At 47.6% G+C, this 18,443-nt stretch overlaps 1 protein-coding gene across 2 annotated transcripts in view; it reads left to right on the top strand.

The window, feature by feature from the left end:
• CLSTN2 (calsyntenin 2) overlaps positions 1-18,443 on the top strand; it is a gene marked incomplete at both ends in the record, with an annotated part of 638,376 nt that overhangs the window by 535,914 nt on the left and 84,019 nt on the right. For both annotated transcript variants that reach the window (XM_082654156.1, XM_082654157.1), the window contains 2 exons: positions 5,039-5,287; positions 12,598-12,719. In XM_082654156.1, coding sequence (XP_082510282.1) covers positions 5,039-5,287; positions 12,598-12,719 — 371 coding nt within the window. The remainder of the gene's footprint in view (positions 1-5,038; positions 5,288-12,597; positions 12,720-18,443) is intronic.

The raw sequence follows: 18,443 nt of genomic DNA, 5'->3' as shown, positions 1-18,443 counted from the left end.
TTTCTATCTGGTTCGTTGCTCCATTCTCACCACAGTGCCTGGCATAACTTAGACATTACATAAGCATTTAATGAAGTAACGTGGAGCTGCTATTGCTAATCGTGAGAATACTCTATAGAATGAGGCCTGTGTCCTTGAGCACAATGGTTCCTCTCCCCTGAGACCCTCTCCTTCTTGCCATCCTTTCCCCTGCCCCATGATGGACCATGAGGAGGCATGACTGAGGCTCCATGTCTGTCACCATTGCCACAGGCCTACCGTGAAATGCCAAGGACACTCTGCCCTCACCAAGGCACCCAAAGCAGCGTGCAAACCCAGCAATTAAGAAGTCCAGACGGTGACCACTGTCCCCAGGCTCCATGTGGGCTCTCGCTCCACCATGTGTCCTGAAATCTGCCTAAGTCACCCCTGTCTTTATCTACTTGCTGACTCAGAGATGCTTCCCCGCCCTGATAGGGCTCGGGGACTTCAAACCAGACCTCACCTCTGGTTGTAAGCCTCCTGCACTCAGGCTGTAGCTGCTGTGCACCAGACCAGCGTGAACTCTCAGCAACGTGGTGGTCCCAGGGACCTCTGTGAGGGTTCCTAAGGGTGTCTTAAATACACACTGGGGCTTCCCTGGTGGCGCAGTGGTTGAGAGTCCGCCTGCCGATGCAGGGGACACGGGTTCGTGCCCCGGTCCGGGAAGATCCCACATGCTGCAGAGCGGCTGGGCCCGTGAGCCATGGCCGCTGAGCCTGCGCGTCCGGAGCCTGTGCTCCGCAACAGGAGAGGCCACAACAGTAAGAGGCCCGCGTACCGCAAAAAAAAGAAAAAAAAAAAACACACTGATGTGCAGATGTTGCTGTTCCACCTTTCTGAGTTATGCGTCCTGTTTACCCAGTGCTTTCCATGGGATCCTTTGGGGAGAGGAGCGAGAACTTCAGGAGAAAGGAAAACCTCTCTCAGTTTATTTAAGTGCACTGAAAAAATGAAATACAATCTGTTGAGTCTGTGAAAGCCCGCACCATCTGGTAAAATGCAGAGTGATGCTTCCCAGGAGGCAACATCTGTGGGTCAGGTAGGGTGGCACGCTGCTCCCCTCACCAGGGAAGACACAGAGCTCCACACGATGACCTTGCCAAGGCACATGCCTCTCTGTGGACAGCCACCTGTCCAGGGAGGTGGGGTCCCGAAAACTGGGCTGGGCTTGGCAGGACACTATGCTGTGTGATAGAAAGAACATTGCTGGGGGTCTGAGAGCTGGGCTTGCCTCTAGCTAGCTGAGTGGCTGTGTGATCCTGGTCAAGTCATTTCCCCTCTCTGGGCCTCAGTTTCCATGTTTGTAAGATGTGTAGGAGGTTGGGGGTGGGTAGGGATATATTGGGAGTATGGGATTAACAGATGCACACTACCATATATAAAATAGATAAACAACACGATTTACTGTATAGCACAGGGAACTATATTCACTATTCTGTAATAAACTATAATGGAAAAGCATCGAAAAAAGTATACAAATATATACATATGAATATATGTATAACCAAATCACTTTGCTGTAACCTGAAACTAACACAATTTTATAAATCAACTATACTTCAATTTTTTAAAATGTGCAGTAGGTTGCAAGATCTCCCTCCAGGTTGATTGGGGTGGTGCAGCGGGAGTGTGGGCTTCAGGGCTGGCAAACCCTGATGACGGGTCCCCTTACTAGCTGGTGTGATTCTAGGCTCGCTGAGCTTCAAGTTTCTTATCTGTAAACTGGAATCGTGATCGTATTCACCACATTGATGAGTAACTAAGAAAAAGCATTGAAGTATTTAATTCAGGTCTGACACTCACTCAGTGCCCAATAAAATGTTCCAAGGAAACTAAGAATAAAGGTCTGTCAAAATTATAATTCAAAAATATACATGCACCGCTATGTTCATAGCAGCACTATTTACAATAGCCAAGATATAGAAACAACCTAAACGTCCATTGACAGATGAATGGATAAAGAAGATGTGGTACGTATATATAATGGAATGTTACTCAGCCATAAAAAAGAATGAAATAATGCCATTTGCAGCAACATGGATGGACCTAGAGATTATCGTACTAGGTGAAGTCCGAAAGAGAAAGACAAATACCATATGATATCACTTATATGTGGAATCTGAAATATGACACAAATGAACTTATTTACAGACTCACAGACATAGAAAACAGACTTGCAGTGGCCAAGGAGTAAGGGAGGTGTGGAGGAGGGATAGAGTGGGAGTTTGGGGTTAGCAGATGTAAGCTATTACCTATAGAAAGGATAAACAACAAGGTCCTACTGTATAGCACAGGGAACTATTTTCAATACCCTGTGATAAACCATAATGGAAAAGAATATAAAAAAGCGTGTAAGGGCTTCCCTGGTGGCGCAGTGGTTGAGAGTCCGCCTGCCGATGCAGGGGACACGGGTTCGTGCCCCGGTCCGGGAAGATCCCACATGCCGTGGAGCGGCTGGGCCCGTGAGTCATGGCCACTGAGCCTGCGCGTCCGGACCCTGTGCTCCACAACGGGAGAGGCCGCAACAGTGAGAGGCCCGCGTACCACACACAAAAAAAAGGAACCTCAAAGGGTGGAGTTCTGAGCCCTGTCAGCCCTGCCCTGGTTCCCCCATGCTCAGGCCTGCGGCTCTGTGTGGGCCCTGTACTGGGCCCTGCTAGATTGTGTTGGCTGCTCTGGCTTGAGCTAGCAGTCAGGAGCCCTGGGTGCTCAGCCTGCGTCTCCCTGGCCACCTGAAATTTCGGGAACCAACACATTCCCTGTGAGCCCTAGTCACCAGCTGTCGTCATGCTGGACAAATCCTGGTGTCTGAGCCAACTCACTCATGGGGCAGAGCAGCTGTTGCCAGGTTGCATTATTCTGGGGAGTTCTAGGAAGATGAACTTGGTCCGAAGACTACATAGCTCCCATTCCCCAGCCACCCCCAAATCTCTACCTGCTACCACCTTGATAGAGTTCTTCTTTCAGATACCTATGGAGGGTGATAACATTTAAGGCTTTGTTAGTCGTTAAAACATTAGTGTGAATTAGCTTGTCAGATAAGTAAAATGGACATCAAGTAAGTCTCAAGGATTATAGGAGAACAAGTAATATTGATGAGAGGTGGGGGGCCTGAACAAGAGGCTGGAGGAACAGGCTCATGCGAGCATTGGGTAATGCCCGGAAGCATCTCACGGAGGCACTGGGTAGAAGAAAAGGCAGTTATAAACATGGCATGCTACCAGGCAAAAGCCCCAAGAAAAACGCATTAATAACGTAGTCAACGCTGCCCACACTTCCCCTTGATGAGCATAGCTGCAGGGTGATCGTAAATTAAGAAACCGGAATCTCCACTCCCACCTCCCACCCCGCCACATCTCAGTCACTGCAGGTCCCAGAGGCCTTTCCCAGGGCGAGCTCCTCACAGGGCTAAGCAGAGCATCTGCTCTAAGGATACAGATGTGTCACACAGCCAGCTTTCAGCTGCAAACCCATGGGCATCTGTTCCAAGGCTGCAGGGAGAACTGGCTAGTTTAAACATTTTCAAAGAAGTACATCGGTTTCCAATATGGTACCTTCCTGAGGGAGTTTCATGTGTCATTTTAACTGTAGATGTTTGTAGTGGCTGACTCTGAAACGCAGCCCCTAGGTGACATGAGGCCCTGATATACCGAATTCAGAAGTCCAATGATCCCAGACAAATGGCAGGTAATACACACACCCACTGTCCATTAAACCCATTTACGGCTGCCGGGTCAGTGCTGTGCCAGGTGGGAGCCCACACACACTTGGTCCCCTGCACCGAGCATACTTTGGACTCCCTGGCTCTTGTTTCCTGGTATTAGGAAGCCCCTGACCTTCCTCCTCCCCTGAGTAGTTGAGCCCTGCCCCTCTGTGGGACGTAAGGATGCAGAGAACACTGCTGGCAGCACCTGAGCTTCAGTGGGAAGTCCGTGGCGGCCCAGTTATCCTCCCAGCTGGGCCATCCTGTCTTCTGGGCCAGCCTTGCAGGCTCACTCAGCTCCCCCCTCCACAAAGCTGTTGGTGTGATTCTCCCAAGACACAAATCTGTCTATGGCACTCCCACGGCCTCAGGATATCCTTAGCCTGGAATCGCAGTGGTAGCAGAAATAATAACAGCTCTAACAATAACGACAGGGTTATAGCTAACGTGGAGTGAGCTCCGCTCATCGCGTGCCAAGCATGCTGCCCCAAGTGCAGGTGCTGTCTCTTCTTCAGTTCCCACAACAGCTGGGAGGGCAGGTGGCAGAGAAGGGGGTGGAGAGTCGGAAAGGTGAGGTCACTGGTCACAGTCACAAGGCTAGCAAGCCAGGCCGCCACCAGGCATCAGGTTCAGGTTCTGCTGATTTCAAAACCCGTGTTCTCAACTGCTATACCGTTTGGCCTAAACGAATGGTTGGAAAAAAGCGTGGTGAGTGCAAAGTGACTCATACTCTTTCTCGCGGGGTCAGGACCTGAACTTTCCCCGTCACAGCTCTGATCACACTGCATCCCAATTGTCTGTCAATGTGTTGGGTCTGAGCTCCTCCAGGTCAGAGACTGTGCTGATTCACGTTTACGGCGCCGGCACGCAGCAGGGGTCTTGGCACCCGACTGGTGCTCAATAAATGGCTGACAGGGTAACGGATGGATGAGCGCGTGAATGAATCCATCGATCCGAATCCAACCCTGGCCTTCTCCAGGACCCTTGTCTGCTTATCGAAACCCCCAGGGTGATCTCATTTCTCTAAATTCCTCCAGCACTTTTTTCTTGTATAATAGTTAATTGCACTCTGTCCTCCCACATGCAGTACTTCTGTCTGTAAGTTACTGATGCCTCTGCAAGCCCACCGTAAGCAACACGGGCAAGGATGGCATTTAACCCTTCTTTTCCCGAGTCACCTAGCTCGGGCTGAGCACCTAGCTCTGGGTAAGTACGCCGAGTAGTTCATGCTGACCCAGGAGCAGAAAATAGAACGTGAGGACACCCACCCTGGGAGGAATGACCCTTTGTTCTTTCTGTCCCCATCCCCTGCAGGAGCCTCTTCTGGCATCATCGACCTCTTGCCGTCCCCCAGCGCCGCCACCAACTGGACCGCAGGACTGCTGGTGGACAGCAGCGAGATGATCTTCAAGTTCGACGGCAGGCAGGGTGCCAAGATTCCTGACGGGGTTGTACCCAAGAACCTGACGGATCAGTTCACTATCACCATGTGGATGAAGCATGGCCCCAGCCCTGGTGTGAGGGCTGAGAAGGAAACCATCCTCTGCAACTCAGATAAAACGGGTGAGTCTTGCATTTCCTCCCGGCATCTGCCCCCTCTGTCCCAGCTGGTCCGGCATGGCCACGGCCACCAAGGGTGGGGGAGAAAAGCGGGAGTGTGACGGGGGCCCTGGGAAAATATTCTGGTCTCTGTTTTTCTGGCTGATGATTTCCTCGCCTTGGGGTAGAGCAGGACCAGGAAAGGGAGGCAGGGTACAGACACAAAGAGTCAAAAAGCTGGAATTGGTGGTTTTCAGACTGGGTTCTTCAGAACCCCAGTGTCCCCAGAAGTAACTTAGGGCTGCTATATGAGGTGGGGTTGGGGGAGGAGGCTTCATCCTTACTTCAAGCAAAGCAGCTCTACCTTCACGGTATTATATCAATATATAGACAGATTTCCAGAAGTTTATTTTCAATGGAAGGGTCCTGCTAATTTACAACAGCAGTTTGAAAATCACTGCTGTGCATGACGATGATAGCTAAGCTTTGCTAGGCAGTTTTCATCTTGCGGAGCCTGTGTAAGGCAGTTCACAGCTTGGTGGTTAAAAACACTCCACCACCATGTGCTTCCCTGGTGGTGCAGTGGTTGGGAGTCCGCCTGCCGATGCAGGGGACACGGGTTCGTGCCCCGGTCCGGGAAGATCCCACATGCCGCGGAGAGGGGGGGCCTGTGAGCCATGGCCGCTGAGCCTGCGCGTCCGGAGCCTGTGCTCCGCAATGGGAGGGGCCACAACAGTGAGAGGCCCGCGTATGGCAAAAAAAACACTCCACCACTTATTGGCTGTGTGATCTCGGGCAAGTGGGTTAACCTCTCTATGCCTCACTTTCTCAGTCTATAAAATGGGCATTATAGTATTATCTACCTCATAGGGTTTTTATCAGCATTAAATGACATTGTATGTATAGAGCAATAGAAGAGTTCCTGACACACCGGAAGTCTAATCTGTGTTAGCTCTTCCTATTCTAAACAGTGACTCACGTCTCTACAAACAATTTTACGAGAGCATTATTGTGTTTCCTGTTTTAAGGATAAGGAAACATCCCTGAGACTTTAAGTAACTTGTCCCAGGTTATTCAGCTGGTAAGCATCAGAACTGGAATGTAAGCTTACATCCAGCTAACTCCATCGCTATGCTCTGGTCACCACACCCCACATGCAAACACACACACACACACACCACCCCACATGCAAACACACACACACACACACACACACACAAATACTCTGATATCTTATGAAAATGTTATGTCTATCTTAAATTATAAGTCCACCTTTTCCCATTTCAAATGCTCCTCTTGTTGAAATACCCCAAATAAATAACTACTCTACACTACAGCCGATAGTGCAGTGAGAAGACAGGATAGAAGAACGGCTGACCGTTCAGCTTTGCTGCTCAACAGCCAGAGTTCCCATGGCAGCTTTTCCACTACTTAAGGAAAATCGAGGAGTTGCTAATCTCACTGAGCCTTAGTCTCCCCATATGTAGAATGGGGAAAATAAACATGAAATAAGGTATGAAATCCCTTAGCAGCTCCAGATAAAAAATCTGTGCTCGACTAATTAACCTGATGTTGTTATTGTCATAATCATTATTATTTCTAGTTTTATTCCACATTATACAACTACCAGGACCCCACATTTCCTGTTTCAATCAATATTTGTGGTAAAAGCCAATGTATTTTCTAGATACAGAAACGGAAACGGGGGGAGTTGCCCAGCTTTTCCCAGTCATGTGGTGAATCTGTGTCAGAGCCAGTGCCAAGGATTTGTTTTCCTGGTCCTTCGTACAGGAAGGACTCTGCAGACACGCTTAAGGTGGCACTGAGGTTTGGGACTGGGTCCAGAGCTCAGCCCAGGACCGCAGGAATCACCCTGGGGCCCCATCTTCGCAGTGTCTGGTGGGCTGTCCCCTCCTTGATCCAGGGCCAGCATCCAGGAGACAGTGGCTTAGGAGTATACAGATGTATGCAAAGTCGCCCTGGCTGGAGTTAGCGCCCACACACATAGAGTCCTTTCTGAAATGTATCATATACCCCTGGGAGTCAGGCCTGACACATATAGACCTCTGGCTTACACAGGAGGAAATTAGAATATGAAAGGTTGAGCAACTGGCCAAGGACAACACAACTGATTATCAAAGGAACAGACTTGGCCCTAGCTCCTCTGGCCCGCGTTTCAGGTCCACGCTACTAGACCAGCGGCTCTCAACCCTGCTCTGCACTAGAATAACCTGGCGACCTTGTAAAAGTACCTAGATGCCAGGGCCCTGCCCCAGCTCAGGAAGTCAGAGTCTGGGCGATTCTTTTGTGCAGCCATGGCTGAAAACTCTGCATTAGATGATGATGCCTCACTTTCATCAGAGCAGCACCCCGAACAGGCATGTCAGCCCCTCCAACCCACAGGTTCTGGAGCTGCTCAGCTTTGGGCTCAGTATAAAGAAACCCTTTGCAAATCAGTTCAACGCTGGCACAAGAAAAGATGCAGAAGATTTTCCTCTAATTTCTCTGCCTTAAAAAAATACCTATAGATATCTCCTTGCCCTAAATAAAAAATTATCAGGAACAAATAAAAACTCGATTAGAGCTTTTATATGTCAGAAAAATGTCCAAGTTATAAAAGCAACACATGTTTATAACGGGCAGCCTAAAAAACACAGAAGAGTATAAAAGAATACAAAAGTCACCTAAAATTCTAATACTTGGAGGGATTTTCTGTTAACAGTTGGTATATTTCACTACCAAATGAAATCTTATTTTTACTTCTATGTATATGTAGAATGTTGTTACAGTTTTCCATCTATTTTTATAATACATGTGATACCATTATGTTATGTTTCTCTTAAATAACATTACATATATCCAGATCATTTCTCTACGTGATAAAATGTTGTTTAAAAATAAGAATTACATGACAGTCTTCTGTCATTAGGCTTTATTATACTTCATTTAATTGGCTCCCTTTTGTTAGACATTTAGATTGTCTCCTTTTAAATGCAAACAAAACAATGCTGTAATAGGCATTCTTGTACTATATAATAAGCATTCTTGTATATACCTGTATGGACGCTTCTCATTATTTCCTGACCAGAAGCTGAATTACTGAGTCAAAGAATATAAATGTTAGGAAGGCTATCGACGTAAATTACCAAGTCGCCCTTAGTGAAAATTGCACTCGTTTCTGTCTTGCCCACTAATTAAAACTTACCAATGCTGGCCTATCATGAAGTAATTTATTAATAGTTGGATAGCAGAATTGATTAGTCGCCAAGGGCTAATTGCAGTTTTCAGAAAGAAAGAAAACCACTCTCACCACCAACAAGAAGCATCTCGATGACTAACAGCCTTTCATCAATTTTTCCTCCTGCCATTGTCCAGCAACCCCAGGTGGGGCTGGGTAATGAGGTCGCTTAGCTTTGCTCAGACACTCAGGGACTCAAGGTACTTCAATTATTTATCACTGCCCTTTTTAACCACAGAACAGACAGTTAGAATAGAGGGTTGAACACAGAAGGGTTTTATTAGCTAGACCAGAAAGTGGTGTACCTCACTTCTACTCACACTTTCTGGGCCAGAATTTGTTCCCAAGGCTCCACCTAACCGTGGGAGAAGCAGTGATACAAGTTAAGCTACGTGTCTAGGAGCAAAGGAAACAAGGTTAGCTGAATACCCAGCAATGGCTCTACCGCAAGGATACTGCATGAGGCACTGGTGCCCCCTCCAACACCATCTTTGTTGGCCCTTTTCTTTCCGTTCCTGGTGTGAGCAGTTTCTTTCCTGCCCTGTCTTAGAAACTTCTCTCCCAACACACATCTGCTCCTCCTGTAGGACCCCTTCTTCCTGGCATGCAGCTCTCTTACTAACTCTGCGTTTCATCTGAATGATACGTGCCACCTGTAGGGCTAGCTACTTTCATACAGGGCTTTCCAAGACAGAGGGGCCAACCTGGTCCAGCAATCACCAGATGACAGAGGCAGAGGTGCCAGCCTGCTAGAGAGTGCTGGGGTGGTCCCCCAGCCTGCTGGGAAAGAAACACTCCCACACTTCCAGAGATGCCCAGAAAACCGCTCAGAGAGACTGAGGTTGTCTGAGGTAGAGAGGAGGTGGGAATCTCACTCCCAGCTGCCTGTTGGCTGAGCTGCAAACACTTGTACATCTGCTCCAGGCTGGTGTTGGAGCAGAGCCCAGGAGAGCTCTGGGGAAGTTTGACTCGTGTCCCAGGAGTTTAGGGTACATGAAAGCTGGACTTGACTCTTGCCCAGGGGGTGTGAAGGCAAGAGGCTGATGGGGGCTACCTCAGCAGTGGGGTGAGAAGAGGGGGGCAGCAGGGGAGGGGCGGCCCTACTACAATTTGGCGGAACACAGATGTTTCTGTTCTAATCATGGGAACCAAGTGGGCAACCAGAAATGGTCACAGCTACAGCCAAGAGGTCTGCATGCCAGGAAGAGGGGATCCATCAGGAGGAGGAGATGTGGGCAGGAGGGAGAAGTGACCAAGGGAGGGCAGGAGCTGAGAGGAATCATGAAAGGTGTCAATCGTGGAAACATCACTTACACCAGGAATGGAGAGGTAAGTGCCAAGAAAGGTGGGATTGAAGCTGGCACTAATGTCCCAGGAAGGACTGCCTCACTTATCAGATCAATTCCTATGTAAAGACTAGAACAGGCCCTTTCTTATGGGTTTAGAGGAGGGCTAAAATCATATTTCACCGGGGCCCAAACCCACTTCCGTGGCCATGGGGGGATCTCTGCAGAGCCTCTCCAAAACCCAGCCAGTGCACCCCTGAAGCAGCCCATATGTAGACACCCACGTGACAGAGGACACTGGACATCCCTGGGAAAATGAGAAACTTCACTGCTTCTTTAAAGAGACTCCACTTCTTTCCTTCTTAGCTGCTTTCCCCTGCCCCGACCATGACTGGAGCTGGAGGAGGTTCGGGGAATGAAGGAAGAGTCAAAGAACACACCTTCCTCATCCTTTCCCCACGGGCGGCCACCAAGCCACGGGGCGAGGCTGAGGAGCGAAGATCTTTTAACTGATGAGACACTGGTGTTTGATCTGGAGAGAACCCTTACGGACTATTTTAATATCTGAAAGTGACCAGAATACATTAGGATCTGCCAGAGACGTGGGCGAAGAAACGGAGGGGAGTTGCCAGGGACAGGGAAATAAGTGAAGCTGATTTCTGAGTGTATCATGTTACCAGCACAGTGAAGAGCCAGTTACCCTGGTGTGGGTGGTGACCCCAGGGACGCAGCTAACGGAGGGCGGGGGAGGGAGGACCCTCTGGAGGGAGGCCAGGAGTTACTCCCATGAGATCTGTCCTTTCATTCTTCTTCCACCTCTTCACCACAACCTCTCCTGAATCCAAATGAAGCTAAGGGGGAGAAATCTGCTTTCTATATCTTTCTGATAGCTATCAACAGAAACTATAGGAAATCAGCTTAAGCAATAGTGAGGGAAACAAGAAGTATTTAGTAAAATCCCCATAACCAGACCTGGGTGTTTCATCAGTGCAGAGGTGGAGTGGTCACCCGAACACTGGCCTTGGCCAAACCTACAACACTTGGCAACTAAACATTCTCCTTCCTTCCATCCTTTGGTTGCATCCTGAATAACAGTAACGCTTTTGTGAAAATGGCATCTGATACTATTTTGTTATGTCATCATGGTCCCGAGGCAGTGTCATAGTCCTTGTAATAACTAACAGTCATTGAGCATCTGTTCTGGGCAGATGCTTTACACACATTTCCTCATTGTATCAATTAAGATGCTTTCAGTTACAAGGAACAGGAAATACAGATCAAACCGATATCAGATGATTAAAAATCAAAATAATAACGGGAATGTAGGGTTCTTGTAACTAACAGAGCTAAACAGCTTCAGGTAAAGTGTGATCAAGGTGCTGGGTCCTTTTGTCTGCAATTTTTCAGATCTGCTGCCATATGTATATCAATTTCATGTTAGCAAATATGACTGCAGCAGCTCCAAGCTTCCCAGTTATATACTGCAACTTCTAGAGAGAGGTGGCGGTCTCTTCTATTTGCTTCCTGCTAAGAGATAGAGAGTTCTTTCCCAGAACTACTCAGAACAGCTCCAGAATCACTGGCCTGACTTGAGTCACTTTCGTGACAGAAGCCCCATGGCCAGGAGAATGGGCTGCGCTACTGAACACGGGCCTGGGTCCTGAACCACTTGCTGTGGCAGGGGGCTTTTCATGAGCTTATTGGGCTGAAACCAACTGAAAGCCCATGCCTAGAAGTGGGACTGGTGTTGATTCCTCCCACTCATACCTCCATGGGCAAGGTTTCTAGAGCATGTGCAAGAATCAATCACAATATCCTATTCTCATGATACATCAGGACAGCCCAGCATCCCTGTCATGATACAATGAAGGAAATCGAGCCTCTAAGAGGCTGACTAACTTTCTCAGCATCATCTAGAGATACAGCTCCACCCCAAGTCTCTCCGAATCTAGGGCCCGTGCTCTTTCTGCTGTATCTGGTCACCTGCTCATTAGCCCCGTAATTATGAAACATGTGCATCATATTAGATTTCTGTGTGTGCTACAATGTGTGAGTCCTCTGAGTACTGGTCGAAGAACAGCTCCTCACCTTCCCAGGGCTGTTATCTTGTGACTATAGGACATCATGGCTGGGACCCATGGTGTGATTTTTTTTTTTTAAGCGGGAAAGGAAGTTTTTTTATCAGGGGAGAGAAAAGTCCCATCTGTTGTCTGTGTATGGGGAAAGAAGTATTTATTCATTGCTTTAGAAATCCAGGGAACCATGTCTAACACTGGGAAATCAATGTCCCCTCCTCCCAGCAACTAAAAGTGAGGCAGCTTTCCTTCACTGCACACAGATTAGGCAGAAAAGGAGACATGCTCTGTGGTTGCTGTTGGCAAGCCTGGTGAAATAAAATAAATGCCCAGAACTCTGGGAGAATCCAGCTATGTTAAAGGAACCCAGAGTAGCTGATGTGATTGTCAGAGAGGCCCTTTGACCCTCCCAGAAGTATATGTAAAAAACAACAAAAAGAGCTTGTGAACCTATGTAATTTTATCCAGGATCTGATGCAGTATCTGAGTATAAGTTAGGTTGGCATTTAAAGCCCAAATGGCTTCTCAGCAGAAGTTTTGCTGTGAGCTTTCTTGAATCTTCCTCTTTCATTTCAGAGAGCTCCACTATGTGTGTTCTAGAACTATTTATTATACGCAGTTGTAAAAGAGAAAACCGGAATGCCTGTTTCTTTGTTTTCTGAGGTGTGCTAAGTGATGGAGTGGAGATCGGCACAGGGAATCTGGAACCCCTCAAATCCTCTTTCTGCTTTTCAGAAATGAACCGGCACCACTACGCCCTGTACGTGCACAACTGCCGCCTTGTCTTCCTCTTGCGCAAGGATTTCGACCAGGCAGACACCTTCCGCCCCGCGGAGTTCCACTGGAAGCTGGACCAGGTATGGCGCTCACAGCGCGCTTGCGCCCTGCTCAGCCGCGTGCGGGGATGGTTGGTTAGTCCAGGGATGGTGGCAGTGGGTAGGCATCTCACGGTTCTGGTTACTTGCTGATTTGGGGGAAAATCAACTCTGGGAAACACACAGCATCTTAAAGTCGGGATGGCAACTGCAGCCTTACAGACCAGTCGGAGGTGGGGAGGACCACACTTCCCGGCTAGAACCCGCACCCGGTAGGTGCCAGCGTGCATCTTGTCGACTTTCTCTGCGCGGAGGTCCTGGGAAGCTGATCCTCTCCATCCCCAGGCCCAGTTTCTGATCTTTGTTAGCGCATATTGATGTCATAAATGCTCCGTGTCTCCTCTTTGATGCTCTCTTTGGGAGACGGTGCAGCCTCGCTTTTGGTGACACAGGTTGAGAACAGGGACCTGAGGACTTTGAAGTCATCAGTGACACAGTGCCCTGTGAGCAGTTCATGTTCTTTTCTGAAGTGGGAAAATCTCTGCCTCGCTCCAGGGCCTTCTGACTTGTGATCACAAGGGCCGCTGTGTCGTACTTGTCAATGACAGATGAAGTGTCTGGTTGGAATCAAAAGCTTTGAAGTGTCTGTTTCGGAGGGCTGTGCAGCGCTGAGATTGCGGAGGTGGAACTTCTCTGGGCGGCCGTGCCGCTGAAGAAGTGTCAGTGCAGCAAGCCCAGAGTTGGCCTTTGCTTAGATTTGAAGGTGGGGGGCATGCATTTTTGTTCAATGGCTTTACATTGTCAGAAGGGAGGGTGGCAGTCAGCAGGGAAGAGGGTCATCGAATGGACGCTGCTTAATGAAGCAGATGAAATGATGCTCATTCTACTGCATCTCGTTTTTGCTTTCTTTCTGCCCAACCCATATTCTGGAAGCTTCTGGGGCCCCCAGTCTTCTTTTCTCCCTCCAAACCCCCCTGTGGGTGCCACCTGCCTCATCTTGTCTAGGGCTGAACGTTTCATGATCCTTTCCCTTCTCTTTCCCAATTACCCGTGTCTACCCCACCCTCTCCCTTTTCTACTTAAGCCTCAGACTCCCAGTGGGGCTGATCTCAGAGTGTGTCACTGGGAAGCATGCCAGAAGGAACCCATTTCCACCAAGATGGGTATGATCGCTACCCCGCTTCCTCCATACAGAAGTACTGACATATGCTCTTTAAGACAGAGATTCATTAACCTCAGGAAATGTCTCAATGGTGGAACATCAGGCAGCGTGACAAGGTCAAGGATGCCAGGTTGATGCAAAAGATGTTTGAGAGAGCCCTGTGGCAACTGCCTAGTCCATTCTCAGTAAATCCTATCCTGCTGTACCCCGGGGTTTTGGAAATATGGCATCTGGATTAATATATGTTCCTCTGAATTAGGAATTCTGGGTCTTGCAGAAATGATGCTATCTTGACATTGTTTATTTGACTTCCCGGCAGCCTCTCAACTAACTTCTAAAATGCCATTTGGCTTCTATGGGATGTTTTTATAAATACGTAATATGAATTGAGATAAATTAAAATAAATTCCATATCATGAGGGGTTTCAATAAAAAAAACATTGCTATACTGGCTGAGATCATTATAGATGCCCTGCAGCATTTCCTAAGATGGGATTGAGAAGCACTGATACAGGCAAATGAAGTCACAGGGTTTGGAATTTAAAATAGGTGAGGAACGAATTCTGGTTCTATAGATAAAAAATATAGTGAATTTAGGAATTCTGAAATCTGTTCCCAAAGTGGCGAATTGAAGGAGGGGCTGAGAGTCACTGAATACCTTCCAAACTACTCTGATCTCATTTATTACCATTCATGGGTGCCCGCTCTGTGCTAGGCACGCTGCATGAGTGGCTCATTCTCATCTCTGCCCCAGTCCTGCCAGGTGGATAATATGAGGCAGGAGACCACGGTCCAGTAAACTGCCCAAGGTCACACAGCAAACCATGGTTAGGACCTGCTTTTTCCGTATGTTAGGCTGCCTCTTTGGTGCACTTGCTAATTAAAATTTTAAATGTTTTTATTTTTTAATTTAAAATTAATTTAGAGATAGGAATTATGCAAAGTGCAAAATGTTTACAGTCTTGATGAAACCCTATGAAACTGTCAAATCTTCACTTTGTTCAAGCTCAGTCTTCCTTGTCTTAGCTTGGGCTGCCACAATCAAATACCACAACCTGGGTGGCTTAAACAGTTCTAGAGGCTGGGAATTCCAAGATCAAGGTGCCAGCCAATTCCATCCCCCCCACCGTGAGGGCCCTCTTTCTGGCTGTAGACAGCAGCCTTCTCACTGTGTCCTCACATGGTGGAGAGAGCTTGGGTACATTTCCTTCTTCTTATAAGGTATGAGCCCTATTGAATTAGGGCCCCATCCTTATGACCTCATTTAACCTTCATTACCTCCTAATGGAGGTTAGGCCCTTTCTCCAAATACAGCTATGTTTGGGGGTTAGGGCTTCAACATATGAATTTTGCAGGGACATAATTCAGTCTATAGTATTCTTCTACTAAACAAATTAATATTTAAAAATGTAACGGCTGCCTATTGATGACCAGAAGCCCCAGCTCACTTGGACAGCTGCTCATGCCCTGAAAGGAGCCACAGTGGGTGGGATATGGGAAACCTCCACCAAACTCATGCTAGCAATCCAGTGGTATATACAGACAAGCCCAGCTTTCTCTGTCCCCTATTTAACTCCCTATGTAGACAGAAACTTACCAGAAGTTTCTTGGAAGTAAATCACTTGATGCCCAAACTGTGTATACCTGATAGAGTATCCTTCCCCAGGAAGCCATCCCAGGTCACCCTGTGAGTAGTTTGCCTCTCCTCTGTGCTCCCCAGACTCTATGCTTCCCAGATTCCCCAATACTTACTCTATCCTAGTGACCCATTTGTCCTTCCTCTCTGCTCACTTGGTGCTGAGATCCTGGTGGGCAGGACTGTGTCTTACTCTCTCCAAATTCTCAGTGCAAATGGTAGCCCTGAGCACACAGTTGGTGCCCAGTAAAAGTTGGCATAACGATGAAGGGATACTGAGATCAAAAGAAAGGAGAAATGGAGTGAGGGAGGGAGAGAGGGAAGAAGAAAAGGAAAATTGAGATCTTTTAAAACCTCCTGGTGATTAATTGATTGTTTGATCCATTTTTATGGAACACTTTAAAATTCTAAAATTTTGCCATTTTTACTCTCTGGGTCTCAAATGTTCTGCTTTGATCTTGATAATATATTATTTCAAAGATCTCACTGACTTTACCACCAGTGGCTCTGTAACTATTACAAAACTTCCTGGCCTTGGCCAGAAAGGGCTCAAGCCAGTCTAATGTATTGTGTGTATTCAAATTCCTGGCCCACCTTAGGGATTCCAAAGCATAATAAATGTTCTACTGCCTGATGGGACCTCATTTATTCGGAGCATAAACTGTGTGCCAGGCTCTGCAGCTAAACTAAAGCCTCTGCTCTCTGGAAGTATCCATGATAATGGGGCAAACAAACACATAAACAGACAGTGTACAATCCTATGTACAGTCCTATGTGATGTGTGCTGCGACAGAAGGCAGAGGGCCAGGTAGGGGGAGTCTGTGGGAACCCATTCCAGGGGCACCTGCCACTGGGAAGGGTGGGAGGGCTCAGAGGTATGGAGCCAGGTAGCTGGCAAGGAATGACTAGGAGGGCCATCTTCAGGGGACTGTAAGCTTTCTGTGTGTCAGGGCACAAGGACGGGGTGGAAGGGGAAGGTGTTGACAGTGTTACGGAACCTGGACTTGGGTCCTCTCTCCTGCATGCAGTAAAGCCAATCTACTGACACAGGTTTTGGTGAAGGAAAACACAGCGTTTATTGCAGGGTGCCAAGAAAGGAGAATGGGCAGCTCATGCTCAAAAGACCCGAACCCCTTGATGGCTTTCAGGGAAGAGTTTTTAAAGGCAGTGTGAGGGAGGGGCCCTCAGCATACTTGATCAGCTCATGCACAGTTCTCAGATTGGTTGGCATCAAGGTGAAGTTTCAAGCATCACCAATCTTCTGGTTTCAACCAGTCTGGGGTCTATGTGCTCTTGGTCAGCAGTTTTCACCTGGTGGGTCTGGTGACTCTGCTATGTGGGTGGTTTATAGTCTCAACTGTTACCAGTTTCCTGGCCCAACAGCTCTTCTTTGTTTCTACATCTTCACATTCCTAATCATTAACTCTTTTAAGGCAGTCTAATGTTTTGTGTGTTTTTAAATTCCTGGCCCACCTTAGGGATTCTTTTAAGACTCAGGGGAGGCCTGAGAGACTAAAGCAAAAGCCTTTTACTTCAAAAGACAGGGACACAGGGGCTTGGGTACAGTTTCAACAGGTGTTAGGACCCCAGTTTGGAGAAGCAGGTGGGAATTAAATGCCAGGAGGCTTTTTATATCATGTTATTGAGTTGGTAATTTATCCCCAAAGAATGGACCACAATCAAAGCATTTTGTTATTCAATAGAAGACTAAGAATTTGAGGGATGCAAATGTGAGGAATGCTAGTATGATGTTCATAAAATGTATCACATTTAAGCAAATGTAACTCAGGCCAGGCATTCCGTGGGGCCAGTAGCAGGGGTTGTGATAGAATCAGGGTCTTCCACTTCTCTTTCCACAGCCAGGAGATCAATCACATGACAGATGCTACTTGTCGGCATGGAAACCAGGGCGTGATAGGTGGGCGGGCTTCCACATAGCTCTTCAGGTGTGTGCCCAGGGAGTGTGGTAGTTGTCATGGAGGAGCTGAGTGCTTCCAAAAAGCCCACCCCTTTGCCCTACACCTCAGAAGGCCTTTGCCAGGGTATATGGACTGCCAAGTAAATCCATTACCAGGCAACCCCAAGAAATGCCCTGGCAATCCAGTGTACCTCTTGAAAAGGGATCATAACGATGAGGAGACTCTCATTTTAATGGGATTTTTACTTATGATCTGCTAATGCAAATCCCTCAAGCCTGCAGTTAGTTATGTGCAAACCCAGACCAGAGCAGAGGAGAAGGCCCAGCTGCCAGCTCACATGGGAAAGGTTTATTAATTTGCAGCCCCTCCTGGCTTTCATGTTATTTGGATATGGTAGACTCAGCATCACGAATTCTAATGATCTTCCCTTTGGACTTGCTGGTGCTGGGAAGGAGACCCATTGATATTTTACAGCCTGTTCACCTATTGGAAGACACAGCTTGAGTGACAGCCTTAACGGACCAATAAGAGGACAGGTGTCCCAGGCTCAGACAAGGGAAAAAGATGCATCTCTGAAAAATCGCAGGTAGCACAGGAAGCAGAAGTGAGATACATTCTGTTGGCCATTGCCTTCTCTGTGCAGAACTTGTTAACAGGCACTGGGGGAGAGAAGAAGGATATGAATGACCCTGTCCTGGGAGCCCACAGCCCTGCCCAGATTATAACCAGTTTGAGACACCCTGGAGAGCATTCTCCTGCAAGAGTCCCAAATAATCATGGACAGGAGAAGCAGTCAAAGTAAGTAGGGATGCCTGGCTGGGTGAATGTAGGTCCTCATTCAGACTCAACCACCACACAGCTCCAGGCCACACAAGAATCCAGGCCTGGTGCAGTTCCAGTCGTTCAGAAGTGAGAAATCAGATTTCTACAGAAAATCTTCCAATTTTTAATATTTTCTCATTTAAAAACATATCATCAGACCAAACAAATGTTCTGTGGTACACCTTTATACTCTGGTCACTGATAAAAACAAAAACACAACAACCAAA

The sequence above is a fragment of the Grampus griseus genome, assembly GCF_964374135.1.
Source record: "Grampus griseus genome assembly, chromosome: 5".
NCBI classification, from domain to species: domain Eukaryota; kingdom Metazoa; phylum Chordata; class Mammalia; order Artiodactyla; family Delphinidae; genus Grampus; species Grampus griseus.
This window is presented reverse-complemented; position numbering and strand designations above follow the sequence as displayed.